We start from the raw sequence: 19989 nt of genomic DNA, 5'->3' as shown, positions 1-19989 counted from the left end.
CCTTTTCCATTCTGTCTGTCTGTTCGAAATATTGTGTACCCTGGAACATTTATTTCTGAACCTTAGTCACTGAAGAGTGGCCCAGGGCATCAGAAAAAGAACAGCCCCAACAGAAGTCTGGAAGGAAAGAGGAAATAGTGTTTGATGATGGCAGAAAGAGAAGATCTGTTGAATGTGGAGGTTGGTGGAAGATGAGGACCAAGAGAAACCCACTGTAGTTATGGAGGGAGGAGGATGGATGAGTGCAGAAGTGCATGAAATGGGACAGGTACAGTCAAAGGCACCATCAATCATGGTGGAGAGGATCCTTGGAGAAGAAAGGAGGAAGACATATCAGAAGCATTGATATGGGAAGTGACATCAATGAACTGACGTGACTAAGAAGGAGAAACTGGGAGAATGGAATATAACTCTTACAAGAAGTGGATGGACAAAGTGTGGTCAAGGTAATTGCAGGTGTCAGTGGGCTTATAATAGATCTCAGCTTATTCCAAGGAATGCAGATGCAGAAGTCAAGGGGGGGAATGGAAAGGACTGAGGTGGACCATTTGAAGAAGAGTAAAGGGTAAAAATTGAAAGCAAAGTTGATTAAATAGTCCGATTCGTACAGAAGCAGGAAACAGTACCAACAGTCATCATTGGCATATATAAGCTTTAGTGTCACAAGTAGGCTTTAATTAACACTGCAATGATGTTACTGTGAAAATCACCGAGTCACCACACTACAGTGCCGGTTTAGGTATATGGAGGGAGAATTCAGAATGTCCAATTCCCTAACAGGCACGTCTTCGGGACTTGTGGGAGAAAAATCGGAGCACGCGGAGGAAACCCACGCAAACACGGGGAGAACGTGCAGACTCTGCACAGACAGTGACCCAAGCCAGGAATCGAAACCAGGTCCCTGGCGCTGTGAAGCAACAGTGCTAACCATGATGCTACCATGCCGTCCATGCCTATATTTACATATAGCCAGTATCCATAGGAGTTCACATAGGAAGACCTTTTAATGTGAATAAAAACTAACCACACCTGGTTATATGTAGAAACCAAGCCAATATAGACAAAGCCAGTTTGCTCCTACCTGGAAAGCAGATAGCTGATCATCCTTCAGTTCTTGTGAAGGTGCTGTAAAAACAAAGCAGAGAGACTTTGCAATTATGTAGCATTTTTCATGACCATCAGATATCTCAAAATAAATGAAGTATTTTTGAAGTGTAGTCACTACATAGAATATACAGCACACAAGCAAACTGCTTGGCCCAACTAGTCCATACCAATATTTATGCTCCACTAGTACCTCCTCCCATCTTTCCTCATCTAAATCTATCAACGTGACACTCTATTCTCTTCTCCCTCAAATGCTTTCTATCTTCCCCTTAAATGCACCACGGTGGCACAGTGGTTAGCACTGCTGCCTCACAGCACCAGGGACCCGAGTTCAATTCCGGCCTTGGGTGATTGTATGGATAGAGTTCGCATATTCTCCCCCTCACATTCCACGTAACTATCCTAACCGGGGTCTCTCAACCCCACTTCCCCCCGTCCTAGGGCTTGGCCCGCCCATTCCATTGTTACCATCGGACCCCCCCCCCCCCGCCTTCCAGAATCCTCCCATTCACTTCCTCTCGAAAACACCTCACCCAGTATCGGTCCCCTCCCCCAACCTTTCACACCTCCTAGGTCCATCGAAATCTGTTCTACCAAGCTCTGATGGCCACTGTCCCTACCCCACCACACTATTGAGCGAGCCAGTGTGGAGGCCACTGCCCAGGCCTCACTCCCCTTCAATTCCCATCCCCTCTGGTCCCAGGAAAACAAAGAAATCCCCTTCAACACACAACCCCAGAGTAAGCTCACAACCCCAAAGAACCATCATTGCAAAAGAAAATCCTAACTCTTACATAGAACATACAGTGCAGAAGGAGGCCATTCGGCCCATCGAGTCTGCACCAACCCACTTAAGGCCTCGCTTCCACCCTATCCCCATAACCCAATAACCCCTCCTAACCTTTTTTGGACACTAAGGGCAATTTAGCATGGCCAATCCACCTAACTGGCACGTCTTTGAACTGTGGGAGGAAACCGGAGCACCCAGAGGAATCCCACGTAATCACAGGGAGAACGTGTAGACTCTGCACAGACAGTGACCCAGCAGGGATTCGAACCTGGGACCCTTGCGCTGTGAAGCCACTTGTGTTACTGTCCTGCCCAAATAGGCAACTTCAACTCATTTAGCACATATAACAACATGCAGTGAAAAATAGAGCTACATACACTCCACCACCCCTCCTACCCTCAGCCCAAGACCAATCCTCAGTCCCATTTCTCACTTCTGCCCCAGTCCTTCTGCCTTCACAAACATTCCGCCGCTTCCACCGTCCCAAATTAAAAGTCTTTGGAGTTGCAGGTCACCCTCAACTTAGCTGGGTACGGGGCAGCATGTGGCGCAGTGGTTAGCACTGGCACTGTGGCGCTGATGACCCGGGTTCGAATCCTGGCCCTGAGTCACTGTCCGTGTGGAATTTGCACATTCTCCCCATGTCTGCGTGGGTTTCACCCCCACAATCCAAAGATGTGCAAGTTAGGTGGATTGGACACGCTAAATTGCCCCTAATTGGAAGAAAAAATAATTGGGGACTCTAAATTTTTTTAAAAACTCAGCTGGGTACACTATGCTGTTGTACAGTGCCATCTTCACTCAGCCGAAGGCTGCCCGCCTCCTCGCCAACTCCACAGTAAAGCCCTGGTATATACGTATACCAGCTCCAGCCCACTGCACCTCTCGCATCTGCTTTGCCCAACACAGGACCTTCTCCTTCACGCGGTACCTACGGAACCAAATAATCACTGCTCTTGCCGGCTCATTTGTCTTTGGTTTAGACCTCCACACCTGATCCAGTACCGAGAGGGATCTTCCCCCTCCCCCAACAGCTCTGCCAACATCTTGGCAAAATACTCCGTCGGCCTCGGGCTTTCCACTCCTTCGGGCATTCCCACGATCCTCAGATGTTGTCGCCTAGATCTGTTTTCCAGGTCCTCCACTTTGGCTCGCAGACCCTAGTTGGCCTCCACCACCCTCTACAGCTCCTCACCCATCGAGGTGAGTTGATCGTTGAGTTGCGACAAGGCCTCTTCCACTCCCTTCAGTTTCTCACCCTGCTCCCGCACCTCGGCCGTGTCCTCAACACCACCACCTTCACCGGGGCAATCGCCTCCTCCACCAGCTCCTTCAATGCTGCCAACATCTCCTTCTTCATCACCTCCATGTGCTTTGCGAACTGTTTTTCAAGTTCCACAACCATCACCTTGGTCATATTTTCTGCTGTGAACAGTGCGGCCCCACCAGGCGACCCAGCCTCTGCCATCCTTCCAGTTGCGAACCAACCTTTCCACTCAACAGCGAACCTTCATTCGCCCCCTTCTTCACAGCAGCTTTCCTTTGGGTTTTGGACATCTTTCTTGCTTATGTCTTCTTGCACTTATTAACCAAAAATTGTCCCTGGGACCGGGTATTAATTTCTATACAATCAAGCCTCGAGCAGGAGCCATTCAACGTGCGACCACCTCCTCCCAGCGGAAGTGTCGCAATATTTAATATTTATGTCACGTCCCTAATATTATCTGTGATATTATCACGACGATCCTTTGAAGGTCCTATTCCCATCACAGTCTCCTTTTTTATCAGTGCGCCTGCAGAAAATGTTCCTTGATATTTAAATTTCATAGTTCCTCTCGGCTTTCCTAATTGTTTTATGACTTCTCTCCCAATCTCTTTGAATTCTCTCTTATCCTGCACTCCTCTCCTATCTACCCGCTTAATACATGCCTCATTCCCAACCATCTATCACTTTCTTTTGTCCTTAATCATCCATTGTGTCTCACTCATATTTAATTTGTTCTTTCCTTTTAGCAGAATATATTTTTCCTGCACTCTGTTGAATACCATTTCATATGTTTCCCATTGTTGTTGGCCGATATTATTCCTCATTTTATTTTGCCAAGTTCTATTCTCAGCCCTTCAAAATGGGGTTGCCTCCAATCTCTTTGGTAACACATATGTCCTTCTCTATCATTATTTTAAAGCATATTATATGATGGTCACTAATGCCAAAATGTTCCTCTGCTTTGCCTTTTCTTATCTGATCTGGTTAATTTCCCCTTGCTAGATTTAATAATGAATTTCACCTTGTTGAGTTTTTTTACATTGGACCAGAATGTAGGAGGTTTGTACACATTATACAGACTCCATCCCCTGAGTTCCTTTACCTACCCTCTTGTGTCCAATTAATATAAGGGTAGTTGAAATTCCCCATGATTATTATTCTATGTTTTTTATTCAATTTCCTAATTTGCCTGAATATTTCTTCTTTCACCTCACTTCCACTATTAGGTGACATTTTGACAACACCATTTGACAACACCTGTAACTACGCTTGCCGTCGGTGCCCCATAAAGTAGTCTAACCCAGCGAATAAATCCGTTCCCAAACCTCCTTAACACTTCCCATAAATACTCCCACTCCACCCTATCAAATGCCTTCTCTGCGTCCATTGCCGCCACTATCTCTGCCTCCCCCTCCACTGAGGGCATCATTATCACCCCTAATAGCCGTCGCACGTTAACATTCAATTGTCTCTCTTTTACGAACCCTGTCTGGTCTTCGTGCATCACCCCTGGGACACAGTCCTCTATCCTCGATGCCAGCATCTTTGCTAGCAGTTTGGCGTCCACGTTCAATAGTGAAATAGGTCTATAGGACCCACACTGCATCGGATCTTTGTCCCTCTTCAAAATTAGCGATATCGTCGCCTCCGACATTGTCGGGGGTAGTGTCCCCCCTTCCCTGGCCTCATTGAACGTCCTCGCCAACAACGGGGCCAACAAGTCCACATATTTTCTGTAGAATTCCACCGGGAACCCATCCGGCCCCGGGGCCTTCCCTGCTTGCATGCCTCCCAGTCCCTTAATAACCTCGTCCACCTCAATCGGCGCCCCCAGGCCTGCCACCGCCTGCTCCTCCACTTTTGGGAACCTCAACTGGTCCAGGAACTGCCGCATCCCCTCCTCTCCCTCTGGGGGCTGAGACCTATACAGTTCTTCATAAAAGGTCTTAAACACCTCATTTATCTTTCCTGCCCTTCGCACAGTGTCTCCCCTTTCATCCCTAATTCCTCCTATCTCCCTCGCTGCTGCCCTCTTTCGCAGTTGGTGCGCCAACAGGCGACTAGCCTTTTCCCCATATTCATACCTCCTCCCCTGTGCCTTCCTCCACAGTACCTCCGCCTTTCTGGTGGTCAGAAGGTCAAACTCGGTCTGGAGTCGTCTCCTCTCCCTGTACAGCTCCTCCTCCAGGGTCTCTGCAAATTCCCTGTCCACCCTTAAAATCTCCCCCGGTAATCTATCCCTTTCCTTGGCCTCTGTTTTCCTTTTGTGGGCCCCAATAGAAATCAGCTCTCCTCTGACCACCGCTTTTAGTGCTTCCCAGACCACTCCCACAGGGACCTCGCCGTCGTCATTGACCTCCAGGTATCTCTCGATACACTCTTGCACACACTCCCTCATCCGCCATCAGTCCCACATCTAATCGCCAGAGTGTTCTCTGCTCCCTGTCCTCTCCTACTTCCAGGTCCACCCAATGTGGGGCATGATCCGAAACCGCTATGGCTGAGTATTCAGCTTCTTCCACCCTAGAGATCAACGACCTTCCTAAAACAAAAAAATCTATCCGGGAGTACACTTTATGGACGTGGGAGAAGAAGGAATACTCCCTAGCCCTGGGTCTAAGAAATCGCCATGGATCCACTCCCCCCATTTGGTCCATAAACCCCTTAAGTACCTTGACCGCTGCCGGCCTTCTTCCAGTCCTTGAGCTGGATCTATCTAGCCCCGGGTCCAGCACCGTATTGAAGTCCCCTCCTAAAATCAAATTTCCTGCCTCCAGGTCCGGAATACGCCCCAGCATCCATCTCATGAACCCCGCATCGTCCCAAATACACATTAACCAACACGACCTCCATTCCCTCCAGCCTACCACTCACCATTACATATCTACCTCCACTATCTGCTACGATGTTCTTTGCTTCAAATGCTACCTGTTTCCCCACCAAAATGGCCACCCCTCTGTTCTTTGCGTCCAGTCCTGAGTGGAACACCTGTCCCACCCATCCTTTCCTTAGCCTAACTTGGTCCGCCACCTTTAGGTGCGTCTCTTGGAGCATAACCACGTCTGCCCTTAGTCCTTTCAAATGCGCGAGAGCTCGGGCCCTTTTTATCGGTCCATTCAGGCCTCTCACGTTCCACGTGATCAGCCTCACTGGAGGGCTACCTGCCCCCCTCCCGTGTCGACTAGTCATTACCTTCTCTTGGCCAGTCCCATATCCCGCCTCCGCGCTCCCGCTCGCTCCCCCAGCGTCGCATTCCGCCCCCGACCACCCTCTCTTTAGCCATTTCCTTTTGGATTTCCGCAGCAGCAACCCAGTTGTCCCCCCCCCCCCCCCCCCCCGCTAGATCCCTATCTAGCTTGATTGCTCCCCCCATATCACTTCCGTAAGTCAGCTGACTTCAACTGACCCCGGCTACTCCTGCTCGCTCCTCGGCCCCCCCGGTGTGAGGGAACTCCCATCCGCCTTGCGCCTGTTTTCCCGCCTTATTCTTTCTGGCGCAGGAACATCCCTTTACCTGACCCGCCTCTTATGGCGCAGCTCCCTTTCCCCTCCCCCTCTCCTTCCCCATTCTCTGACTATGTCCCGCCTCTCCCCCCTCACCGGCGCCCACATTTCCCCAGTGTCCCCCCCCTTCCCTGTTTACTTCTCGATTGACTTTCACCATCCCATTAACAAAAACAATAATAACAACAATAACAGTTCCCTGCAGCATCAGTCCCTCAGTTCCGGTCCAGTTTTTCTTCATTGATGAAGGACCATGCTTCCTCCGCCGTCTCGAAATAATAGTGTCTCTCCTGATGCATGACCCATAGTCTTGCCGGCTGCAGCATCCCAAACTTCACCTTCCTTTTGTGCAAAACCTCTTTGGCTCGGTTGAAGCTCGCCCTCCTTCTCGCCACCTCCGCACTCCAATCCTGGTAGATCCTTACCACCGCATTCTCCCATCTGCTACTCCGCACCTTTTTAGCCCATCTCAGGACCTCTTCCCTGTCCTTAAGGCGGTAGAATCGCACGATTATCGCCCTCGGTGGTTCTCCCGCTTTTGGTCTTCTCGCCGGGATCCGATTTGCCCACTCCACCTCCATGGGGCCCGCAGGGGCCTCAGCACCCATCAGTGAGCTCAGCATCTTACTTGCGTACGCTCCACAGTCCACTCCTTCCACATCCTCCGGGAGACCTAGTATCCTAAGGTTCTTCCTTCGCGCTCCATTTTCAAGGGCCTCAATCCTATCAGCACACTTTTTATGAAGTGCCTCGTGCGTCTGAGTCTTGACCGCCAGGCCCAGGACCTCGTCCTCAATACCTGATACCTTCTGCTCCACCACGCAAAGTTCAGTCTCCTGGGTCTTTAAAGTCTCCTTAAGCCCCTCAATTGCCTGTAACAACGGGGTCATTACCTCCTTCTTCAGTAGGTCCACGCACCGTCTCACCACCTCGTCCTGCTCAGGCCCCCATGTCACCTGTGGTTTCTCCGCCGCCATTTTGTTCCACTCCCTCTGACCTTCTGGCTGCAGATTCTTCGGGCTGCAGCCGCCGCTGCCGGTTTTTCTCTCCGTCGTTCGGGGGGGACTCCCTTCCCTCGCGCCTCGCACCGGGTTTTACGGCCGTTGGGGCTCTTAAAAGAGCCCGAAGTTCCGTCGGAGCTGGAGCCGCCGAAACGTGCGGCTAGCTCATCCCTGCCACTACCGGAAGTCCCTTTGATCTAATTTTTCAACTCACCAACCATCTCTGCCATTTTAGCATTAGAGTCCTTCCGAGTGTGGGTTCCAAATGGAGGAGTGGTCTGCCTGCGTGCATTCTCCCATGGAAATGGGGAGCTGCAAAAAGACAGAAAAGAGCATTGGATAAAGGAGTTGTATACGGCACACGAGCGACACACACAGATGATTATGGTGCCCAAGTCATAACAGAAAGAACATAGAACATTTGATGGGTTAAAAATTGGTAGAGGAGGCATTAGAAAGACTAGCTGTGCTTAAATTTAATAAGTCGCCAGGAGCAGAAAAGATGCATCAAAGGATGCTGAGGGAAGTAAGGGTTGAAACTGCAGAGGAACTGGCTATTATCTTCCAACCCTCCTTAGATACAGATGTAGTGCCAGAGGACTGGAGAGTTTCAAATATTACAGCCTTGTTCACAAAGGATAGTAACGATAACCTCAGCAGCTGCAGGTCAGTTAGTTTAACCTTGGTGGCGGGAAAGCTTTTAGAAACAATATTTTGAGAAAAAATGAATGGTCAAGTGTGGATTAAATACTAATTGAGTAAAGTTAACAAAGGTTTGTTGTGGGCAAATCGTGTCTAACTAAATTTGCTTGAGTTTTTTGATGAGATTAACAGTGAGGGTAGATGAGGGTAATGCAACTGATGTGTTGTACATAGAATTCCAAAAGGCATTTGATAAAGTGACACACAACTGACTTATTTGCAAAGTTAGATCTCACAGAATAAAAGGGACAGTACGGAGCATTCTGGATACAAAATTGGCTGAATGAGAAGAAGTGATGAATGGTTGTTTCTCAGACGAGAGTAAGGTTTATATTGGGACACCACAAGGGTTTGTATTAGGACCCATATTCCTCTTGACATATATTAATGACCTAGGCTTTGGTGCACAGGGCACAATTTCAAAATTGTGGCTGACACAAAACTTGGAAATATTGTGAATAGTGAGGAGGGTCATGTTAAACTTCAAGAGAACTTAGGCTGGTGAAATGGGTGAACAAGTGGCAGATTAAATTTAATGCAGAGAAGTGTGAAGTGATACATTTTGGTTGGAAACAGGACGGGGCAACATAAAATAAAGGTAAATTCCTAAACAGGATGCAGGGGTAGAGGGACCTGGGGGTTTTATGTGCACAAATCATGGAATCACAGAATTGTTACTGGTCAAAAGAAGGCCATTCAGCCCATCGAGTCTGCACCGGCTCTCCAAATGAGCATTATGACTTAATGCCATTCTCCTGCCTTTTTCCTGTACCCTTGCATATTCTTTCTATTCACCACTGAAGGCAGGAGGGTAAGTCGAGAGAGTGGTTAATGAAATTTAAGGGATCCTGGGCTCTAGAAATAGGGGCATGGAGTGCAAAAGCAAGGACGTTATGATAAGCCTGTATAAAAAAAACTGCTTTGGCCTCAACCATGAGTGTTGCTAACAGTTCTGGGCACCACATTTCAGGATTGATGTGAAGGCATTTGAGAGGTTGCAAAATATCTTCATGAGAATGGTACCAGAGATGAGGAACTTCAGTTTTGTGGATAGACTGGAGAAGCTGGGGCTGTGCTCTTTGGGACAGGGAAGGTTGTAAGGAGATTAATAGATGTGTTCAAAATCACGAGGTAATTCAGCAGAGTAGATAGGGAGAAATTGTTCCAATTGGTGGCAGGACCGAGAATCAGAGGACATACAATTTAAGGCGATTGGCAAAAGTAGCAACAGCAACATGAGAAAAATAACTTTTTACGCAATGAGGGGTTAAGATCTGGAATGCGACTTACGGCGGCGGCCATGGAGTGAGTGGTTGCATGCAGGGTGGCTCCTGCTTGAAGGCATTGGCTTTGCCCCCTTTTACTTAAACTTTGGGGAATTTTAGCAAAAAATGTTGCACAGAGATTGGAGGGGGATTAGTTCTCCCCGGATGGGTATGCCCGCGGGCTATCAAACTTGGACGGCACGGTGGCGCAGTGCTGCCTCGTGGCGCCGACGACCCGGGTTCGATCCCGGCCCCGGTCACTGTCCGTGTGGAGCTTGCACATTCTCCCCGTGTCTGCATGGATCTCACCCCCACCCCCACAACCCAAGGATATGCAGGGTAGGTGGATTGGCCACGCTAAATTGCCCCTTAATTAGGAAAAAAAAAGAAACTCGACAGAAGACAGAGAGAGCCCTGGCTAAAGAGTTGGACGAGACTCGTGGAGCAGCATCAATTGCAAAAATGGCAGAGGGGGAAGGGTTATTGCCGACAGGAAAGCTGCCAATGGAACAGCTTCATTCAGGATGAATTTCGGCAGCAGCATAAAGAAATGAAGTGTTACTGGTCAAAGGAACCTCTTCGTGGGACTTTGGAATGGGTGGAGGAGAGCCTGGAGGTGCAGGGGCAATGTTCCAGGAAGTGGAGAAGGTGGTGTCAGACCAGAGCGACCGGATTGTGATGCTGGAAGCGGAGATGGAGATCATAGAATTTACAGTTCCGAAGGAGGCCATTCGGCCCATCGAGTCTGCACAAGACCCTTGGAAAGAGCACCCAACCCAAGTCCACACCTCCACCCAATCCCCATAACCCCATCCAACCCTTTTGGACACTAAGGCCAATTTAGCAAGGCCAATCCACCTAACCTGCACATCTTTGGACTGTTGTGAGGAAACCGGAGGGCCCGGAGGAAACTCACGCAGGCAGGGGGAGAACGTGCAGACAACGCACAGACAGTGCCCAAGCCAGGAATCGAATCTGGGACCCTTGAGCTGAGAAGCAACTGTGTTAACTAATGTGCTACCGTGCTGCCCCTGGGGGACATGTGTAAGATGTTCCGAGCAAAGGTGGAGAACCAGGACAACAGACCCAGGCGGCAAAATCTTCAGATTGTGGGAGTGGAGGGAACGAGTGCAACGGGCTGTATCGCAGGATAGTTTGGTGGACAGGAAGGTACTGGACAAGGTCCCGAAAGTGGATCAGGCCCACAGGTCCCTGAGGCAGAGGCCAAGAGCGGGGGAGCCGCCACGGGTGGTGATTGTGCGTATGCATAAGTTCCAGGACAAGGAAAAGATTCTGAGGTGGGTCAGAGTGCAGGGGAATTGCAATTGGGAAGGAAACTGAATCAGGATTTATTAAAACATTGGTATGGAGCTGGCCAAGAGACAGGTGGGGTTCAACAAGGCCATGGTAGTGTTATACCGGTGCCAGATTCGGTTTGGGGTGCTGTTCCCAGCCAGACATTGGGTCACTTTCGAGGACCGGGAATATTACTTTGGGACGCCGGTGGAGACGAATGACTTTATTAAGGAACATAAGCTGGGGGATGGCTGAAGGGGGAAAGTGGGTGGAAGTTCTGTCTCTGTTAACTTTTGTTCTGTGTGGAGTTTGCACATTCTCCCCATGTCTGCGTGGATTTCACCCCCACAACCCAAATATGTGCAGGGTAGGTGGATTAGCCACACTAAATTGACCCTTAATTGGGAAAAAAAAAATAATTGGGTACTCTAAATTTAAAAAAAAACTATTGTTACCTGTTTCTGTTTGCCAATTGGGCTAGGTTCTTATGGGGGTGGTTGCACCCATTTTTCTGTGTTTTGGCTTTTTTCAGAGCTGGTGTCGGGAGTATAATGTTTAATTTTATTACACTCTGTTGGCTATGCTCTGTGCAGTGTACAAGCGTTGTTGGGGGCCGGGTGGGATGGCAGGTTGGTTTGAAAATGCTCTGTATGTTTTTTTGCATTGGGTTGGGTGGGGGGTTGGGGGGGGGGTTGGAGGGAAGAAATGGCAGGGGTGCAGGTGGGATGGGTGGAGGGGGTGGGGATGGTGGGTATTTGTGTGAGGGCCTTCAGGTGGGAGTCATCTCACCAGCAAGAAATGCTAGTGAACGGAAGTGAGGGAGGGGCTGCGGTGATTAGCCAGTGTGGGAGGAGGGGGGGGAGGGAGTTAGAGGGGGTAGGGGGAGGTGGAGGAAAGCGATGTGGGAGTTGTGGAGGATGAGTTTGGTCATGGATGGGGCGGGGGAGCCATCTTGGATGGGCCCGATTCGGAGTGGGGATGGTGTGGCAGAGTCTAAGGGTGATGACGGCGGAGTCTAGGGGAGAGGAGAGACGGAAGCCTCCGGTGAGAATCATGCCTTGGAATATCCGCGGGCTAAATGGACTGGTGAAGCGGTCCCGGGTGTTTGCGCACTTGAAAGGTTTAAGAGCATAGGTGATTTTCCTGCAGGAGATGCATTTCCGTGTGTAAGATCAGATGAGGTCGAGGAAGGGGTGGATTGGGCAAGTGTTCCACTCGGGGTGTGACTCGAAGTTGGTGGTGGTGGGGTGGGGGGGGGGGGGGGGTGTTGTCTCCATACAAGAACAAGAAAACAGGGTGTATATGGGGAGAGAGAGTTTTGTGATAATGTATGGGGTGCTCATGGGCACTCCGGTGGTGTTGGTGAATGTGTATGCGCCTAATTGGGACAATGCCGGATTCATGCAGTGGCTACTGGGGGCGATTCCAGATGGGACTCTCACCAACTGATCATGGGGGGAGGGGGGGGGGATTTTAATTGTGTATTGGAGCCAAGGGTGGATAGGTCAAGCCCTAAATCGATGGGGAGGTCGTGAATGGCACAAGAGCTGGGAGGATTTATGGAGAGGATGGGGATGGTGGATCCGTGGACGTTTGGGTACCTGGGAGAGACAGAGTATTCTTTCTTCTTGCATGTGTATAGAGTATATTCCCGGATTGGCTTTTTTGTGGTGAGCCGAGTGTGCTAATGGGGATGGAAGGTGTGGAATATGGGGGAATAGTGATTTCAGATCATGCTCCGCAGTATCTAGATGTGAAACTTTGTTTGGGTCAGGAGCAGAGGCTAAGGTGGAGGTTGGATTCGGGGTTTTTGGCCGACAAGGGGTTCTGTGGGAAGGTGGCAGTGGCGATTAAGAATTATGTTGAGCTTAATCAGAATGGGCAGGTATTGGTAGCCACGTTTTGGGAGGCCATGAAGGCGGTGGTCCGGGAGGAAGTTATTTTGTTAAAGGCCCATAAAGTTAGGATGGGGAGGGAGGAGCATCAGCCACTGCTGGACGAGATAGTTGAGGTGGATTCTGTGGCCCCACGAAGGAGCCGTTAGCAGAAAGAAGTTTCAGGGGCAGTTTGACCGATTGACGATGAGAAGGGCGGTGGGTCAGCTGCGGCGGGCGCAGTATGAGTGTGGGGAGAAGGCAAGCCGAATGTTGGCCCAGCCAGCTGCGGTGATAGGCAGCAACGAGGGAAATTCTTCAGGTGAGGGCGGAGGGAGGAGTAGTGTCTGATCCGGAGAGGATAAATGAGGTGTTCAAGGCCTTTAATGCGGGGCTTAATGGGGCCGAGGTGGCGTGGAGGGTGCAGAAGATGAACATACTGCCATCCTGTTTGTGTTTAAGTACCACCCGATTTTCTTCCCCAAGGCCTTTTTCGGAGGGTAGATGCGTTAATCTCGGAATTTGTGTGGGCAGGGAAGGTGCCAAGGATGAAGAGGGCTCTGTTGCAAAGGCAGAGGTGGGACTGGCACTCCTTAATTTGTTGCATTATTATTGGCCAGTGAATGAGAAGGTGAGACAATGGCGGTGGTTGTGGGGGATGGGGGGGGGGGCGGGGGGAAGAAAAGAGATTGGGCAAGATTAGTGGAAGGGGACAAACCTGAGGGCTCTGGTGAAGGCTGCTCCCGGATTGGTGGGGGGGGTAGGTTGGGGACAAATATGAGTGGTTGGGAGAGCAGGACATGGCCTTAGTGAACAGGATTAAGTGGAAGTGGGAGGAGGAGTTGGGAGGGAGATGGTATGGGGACTTTGGTGCAAAGTAATGCACCGAGTGAACGCAACCTCCTCCTGCGAAAGGATGAGCCTTATGCAATTTAAGGTGGCGCACAGGATCTACATGACCATGTTCTTTTCCCCGGAAGGATAGGCGGTTTTAGTTCAGATGGGCAGCATGGTTGGTACAGGCTTGGAGGGCCAAAGGGCCTGTTCCTGTGCTATAATTTTCTTTGTTCTTTGACCGGGGCCCGGATGAGTGGGCTTTTTCTGGAGGTAGTGGATGGGTGCAAGAAGTATGCGAGGGGGCCGGGCCAGTGAACCATGCCCATATGTTCTGGGGTGTGAGGAGTTGGAGAGCTTTGGGGAGGTAGTATTCAGGAACCTACCGAGGATTGTAGGAGTTGAGATAAAACTGGATCCTATGGTGGTGAACTTTGGGGTGTCGGAGGTGCCGGAGCTGCTGGAGGGGAAGGGGGCCGATGGTATGGCCTTCACCTCCTTGACTACCCAGCGACGGATATTTTTGAATTGGAGGTCGGCCATCCACTGCGGGTTGTGGCATTGTTGGGAGACTTGTGCAAATTTCTTAGGTTGGAGAAAATCAAATTTGCCTCAAGAGGGTTGGAGGAGTACTTTGAGGTACGGTTGGAAGCCGTTCATGGTTTCTTTGGAGTTGTTTGTCGCGGTGTGGGGGGGGGGGTAAATAGGGAAAAATGTACAAACTGTATACACTGTTGGATGTTGAGGTTAAGCTATTATGTTTAATATGTTTGGAAGAAAATATCATTTTCAAAAAAAGATCTGGAACGTAGAGCCTGAGAGTGTGGTGGAGGCAGATTCAATTGTGGCTATCAAAATTGGATCATTTTCCTAGAAAAAAATAATGTAGGCCTAGGGGAAAAAGGCAGAGGAGTGGCACGTGGCGAATTGCTCTTGCAGAGAGGCAGCACAGAGACAATGAGCCAAACGGCCTCCTTTGTAAACAGCCTTCATAATTCTATTCTCGGCCGGAATTCTCCAGTCATTAGGTTTTTCTGTTCCCGTCGGCAGTCCACCCCAACCTGCTGGTTTCCTGGCACCGTGGAGTTGCTTCAATGGGAAATCCCATTGACAAGCAGCGGGAAGAGAGAATCCCGCCACCAAGAAATATGCAGCTGGTGAACCGGAGAATCCCACCCCTAGTTTAGAAATAACATACATGTATATGCACGTCCGCGCACAGATACACAACTTGAACTGGTTCAATATTGTACAAGTATATGAACAGAGCTAGAGAGAGGGATTTTTATATCTTTTTTCTCCATAATTTCATACCACCGTTTCCAAGAATAAAACCCTCAAGCAGCTCTGGAAATGTTCTACTTACCCGGTGTCCCTGGATTCCACAGGATTACTCCTAGCCACAGGTTCTTTCACCGAGGTGACTGTGCACTGCCCAGGTGCACTTGGTGATCCATTCTTTTTACTGTTTGACAAGAAAACATTTCAACAGCTCAATGCGGGGAGGAAATAAGGAATTTTTCAAAGACCTACCTACTACATAATATAGATATGCATGCAGCAGTGGAAATTTAACATTTATGAACTGGCATGTGAACTAGCTCCATCAGGGTGTCCCATCAAACAATCTGCCAGCTTCGTTGACAACTTTTCTGTTTTTCTAACCCAAAATCAGATCCTTACCATAAGCTTGTTGTTGCATCTCCATCATCACCCGATGTCTGGGGTTGGGCTTCTGTGGCTCGAGTCTTCTTTCGAGCCAGTGCCTCCTTCAGCCAATCGCTTTCTACTGCACTAGACAAGTTTGCTTTTGCTGTGGATGGTGCAGATCTGGCCAGTGTCTTGTCAATCGCTTTTGATGCAGATGGGGGACAGTCTGCTGAAAAAGGCCTCTTGCTCTGGTTGTGGCTGGCTGGAAGATTTGAATCAGACTTCGCTTTGTAGAACATGGTTCCTTTCTCCTTATCTTTGGTTGGCTTTTGATTATCTAGATCAGGAATTACATCATCTTTCAGCCCAAGCCAATCAGCAGCACTCTTATTTCCACGTGTCAAAGTTGGAGTTGTCAGTGTTGGGGTGGCCTCTTTGGGTTTCTGGTCAATAGTGGAGCTTCTATCACCCTCTGGGCTAAATCTGAAGATGGCAAAATATCACAATTTAAAAATGAATCATCCAAACCATTGCAGGTAAAAAGGTAGCACAATGCAACCTCAATCTACAACACTCAACCCCCCCCCAACACCACACAACCCCTTCCCTATCCCAACCCAAACATTCCTGGCATGCAGCAACAGAGGGTCTCTTCCTCAAAGTACAAGGAAGAACTGAGGGACAAATCATGAGCAAGGTTTGGCTTGAGGCATAGGCTGGAGGTGGTCATGTGCATACCATATCTACTGCCATGTTTTAAACATACAGGGTCCCAGTGATTTCACCCCCTTGGATAAAGACCTATTCATTTCTAAATGAATGGCCCTGGTTTTTGAAGTGGCTGAATCGAGACAGTGAAATGATTGGCAGGGTGTGCTGTAAGCCAAGCCAATTTCCGTTTAACTGCTGCAGGGCAGCACACTAATGCAGAATGACAATCAGTGCTGCTTATTTTGGCAGGAAGATCCCTCCTCTCAGGGTGAATGAAGTACCTTACTGACTGACGTCTGGACTGACGATCCTCTGGGGTTGTGATCACAGTGGGATGGTAGGAACCGAAGGTGAAGTCATCCAAAAAGTCTTCCTTTTCTAAGCAGGAACCAAAGACAATTAATCGCTGACAGCGGCCATATGATTAACAGGCCCTCCCCAGCACCTTACAGTCAACAGCAGCTTTCTCCCCATTTCTTACACTTATTTTCTTTTCTAAATAAGCTACTCAGTTATAAATTTAAAAACTCATAATAGAAGACCCCCTACTTTCTCAGGGTAACTAGAATGGGCCTTGCCTTCACATCCTGGAAATAAATCACTAGGGTAGCTGAAGAGGAAACAAAACTAAAATGAGGCAGCAAATGTGAGAACAATTTCTACCAGATTTATACGTTGTCGACAGACATTGAAATTTCAGAAATATAATCCGAGAGAAAATAAACAAACACAGACTAGTAAAGGAAAGCCATTTGTTTAGGACAAATCATGTTTGACAAACTTGAATGAGTTTTTTTGATGAGGTAAATGCAAGAGTCCTTCCTGTGTATTCCCTTTGTTCACATTTCTTTTCTTTTGACAAACACATGGATAGGATGGATGGGTACAGAGGGATATGGCACAAGGAAGTGCTGAGGGTTTTGGCAAAGGTTGGTATCATGACCGGTACAGGCTTGGAGGGTCTGAGCCTGTGCTGTATTATTCTTTGTTCTTTTATTATTTTTGGTCTGTGGACCCATATTCGGAATGTGCCTTCAAGCAGAAAACTCAAGTTGAAACAGCTTGCTTGTCAGGATATTGTGATCCCAGATTTTCTGTTTGGAGAGGAGAGGCCAGACTCTTCAGTGCCAAGTGAATCTTAGGAACCCGTTTTGGAGGAATCGGTTTGATTGGCTAATGGGCAACCGGTGGGTTGGCCAAGATCCGCGTTCTGACTGACAGCAGTCAGTGATTGGTTCCTGCTTGATGCTTTCTAACAGAACTTAGCAGAAGTGTTTAGACATTGGAAGTGAAAGGAACAGTCTCTCTCTGTCTGTCTCCTGCTTGCTGAAGTGAAAGAACTGCTTTATTTGTCTAAAACAAGTGCATGTCTGGCACATCTTTGCTGTAAACCTGAAAGGGTCCTAAAAATGCAGAGAAAGTAGACAACCTTGCCAAAGAAAACCATCTCAAGCCTAGAAGGAAGAAATACCAAAAAGAAAGCCTGATCTTCAGAAAGACATTAAGCGGAAGTCATCCCAGTGCATCAAAGATCCTTTATCATTTTATTTAATCATATATTTTCTTTGCCTTACAACCACCCTTTTTCCCCTCTTTGTTGTTTGTCTGTATGTGTGAGTAGAGGGTGGGGTAGAAAGAAAGGGGGTTTTAGGATTGGGATATTAGATAGTCAGTTACGTTTTCTGTCCATTTAATTATAATACTGTACATAATAAAAGGTTACTTGTGTTAAAGTTACAAACCTGGTGACTGTGGTTCATAGGCTCAGCCAAGGACGTTGGTTATTTAAAATAAAGTCTAATTTTACCTACGTTGCGACTCCACGTCAAGTGGGGCTGGAATTGACCGTGCTAGCCCAAGGTGTTGTAACATAATTTGGGGGTTCGGTCCCAACTAACTTATAGTCTGCTAAATGTCTCCTTCAGAGGTCTGCCCTGCAAAGGTGACAATACCAGTACCTCACCTCCAACTTGGAATGTTCTGGACCAGACATGTTTGTCTGCCCACATTTTAATTCTTTCTCCCAAAACGTTTAAATGCTCTTGGGCAACCTGACAAGCTCATGTGAGTCTTTCCAGAAACGGGGACACATAATCTGACATTGAGGATTTATTTTTTTTGTTTTAGAAACGTCTCTTTCATAACCTTTGACAGACCCCATACTTAATGGCCATGGACCAATTCAAATGGGCTAAACCCAGTAGATTCATTCAGAGAATTCCTGGTGGCAAACATTAAAAAATCCAATCCTTTGTCCCAATCTTCTGGATAATAATCTTTATTAGTGTCATAAGTAGGCTTACATTAACACTGCAATGTAATTATTATGAAAATCTCCTCGCGCCACATCTGCCGCCTGTTCGAGTACACTGAGGGAGAATTCAGAATGCCCAATTCACCTAACAAGCATGTCTTTCGGGACTTGTGGGAGGAAACCGGAGCACCCGGAGGGAATTCACGCAGACACGGGGGAGAACATGCAGACTCCACACAGACAGTGCTAACCACTGTGCTACCGCTATTCATGACAATAGACCCTAATCAAATTTTTTGAGTTTGGTGATAACTCTCCACACCTCCCTGAGTTTGTTGCTGATAGGTGGTTGACTTTAGTTACTTGATACGTAAACAACAAATTATACCCCGCAAAATTTTAGACGTAAATATTGAACCCTGGTCAGATTATACTTCAAAGTGTAGGCCATAGCGTGTGACCACGCACTCGCTCATGATGTCGTGACATAACAGAGATGTTGGATGAAGGCAGCGCAAATGATATTGCATACATGGACTTCCAAAAGGCACTTTATAAAGGATTAGGTTTGTTCATAAAATGTAAGTCCATGGGATAAAAGGCCTGAATACAAAATTGGTTAAGGGATAGAAAACAGAAAATAGTGATGAATGGTTGGTTGCTTTTCGATCTGGAGTTCCCCATAGTTCAGTAAGGGGAGCATGCTATTTTGGACACACATATGTGACTTGGAGCTGGGGGTACAGGGTACAATTAAAAAATCTACAAATTACATACAACTTGGAGGTGTAGTAAGGTCTGAGACAGATAGTAAGGGACATCAAGACGACATAGACTGGCTGGCAGGATGAGCAGACTCATGACAAATGAAGCGCAACACAGAAAGGAAGAATAGGAAATGCTGCATTGAACTAAGGGTGCAAGAACAGCAAGACCTGGGGAAGTTTGTGCATACCCTTGAAGGTGCAGGCCAGATTAACAAAGTAACTCTAGTTCAGCCCCAGCTACAGTACTGTGTTCAACTTTAGTCACCATTCTTTAGGAAAATAGGAAAGGCTTTAGAAAATGTATAGAAGCGATTTATCGGATTGGTTCCGTGAATGCGGGATTATAGTTACATGAAGTAAATAGAAAAAGCAAAACACTGCAGATGCTAGCTCTAAAGAACAGCCATAGGGACTCGAATTGGCAACTCTGTTTCGCTCACCGCTGATGTTGCCAGACCTGCTTGGGATTTTCAGCGTTTTCAGAGAAACTCGGGTTGTTCTTGGAGCAGAGAAGGCTAAGAGGAGATCTGAGGTGTTGAGAATTTTGTCCAGTTAGAGTAAATAAACATAAGATTTTTCCAATGGCTAAAGAATCAATAGTATGGGGAAGGAAAAACCTTTTTGCACAAAAATTTGGAATGTGCTGCCTGATATAGTGAAATGTATCACAGCCTCAGCAACATTTATTAATAAAAATGTATCAAAGCCTTAACAGCAGCAACATTTAGTAATAAAAATGTATCAAAGCCTTAGCAACAGCAACATTTAGTAATAAATATGTATTAAAGCCTTAGCAACAGCAAGGTTAATGCAATTCAATTGTAGTGTTCAAAAGCAAATTGGATAAATACTTGAAGGAGATAAAATTTCAAGAATATGGGAGAAAAACGAGGGAGTGGGACTAACAGATTTGAACTTTGAATGTGCGTACTCGATGGGCCAAATGGCCTCCTTTTATGCTAGACAC

The 19989-nt window shown here is 47.8% G+C and overlaps 1 protein-coding gene across 7 annotated transcripts in view; it reads right to left on the bottom strand.

Moving 5' to 3' along the window:
- LOC140395357 (fas-binding factor 1 homolog) overlaps window positions 1-19989 on the bottom strand; it is a 192561-nt gene that overhangs the window by 57611 nt on the left and 114961 nt on the right. For all 7 annotated transcript variants that reach the window (XM_072483003.1, XM_072483006.1, XM_072483007.1 and 4 more), the window contains 5 exons: window positions 16283-16379; window positions 15324-15773; window positions 15007-15105; window positions 7884-7981; window positions 1082-1125 (listed from right to left, as the gene is read on the bottom strand). In XM_072483003.1, coding sequence (XP_072339104.1) covers window positions 1082-1125; window positions 7884-7981; window positions 15007-15105; window positions 15324-15773; window positions 16283-16379 — 788 coding nt within the window. The remainder of the gene's footprint in view (window positions 1-1081; window positions 1126-7883; window positions 7982-15006; window positions 15106-15323; window positions 15774-16282; window positions 16380-19989) is intronic.

The sequence above is a fragment of the Scyliorhinus torazame genome, chromosome 18, assembly GCF_047496885.1.
Source record: "Scyliorhinus torazame isolate Kashiwa2021f chromosome 18, sScyTor2.1, whole genome shotgun sequence".
Lineage (NCBI taxonomy): Eukaryota > Metazoa > Chordata > Chondrichthyes > Carcharhiniformes > Scyliorhinidae > Scyliorhinus > Scyliorhinus torazame.
Note: the sequence above shows the minus strand (reverse complement) of the source record. Positions and strands in the feature narration are given on the sequence as shown.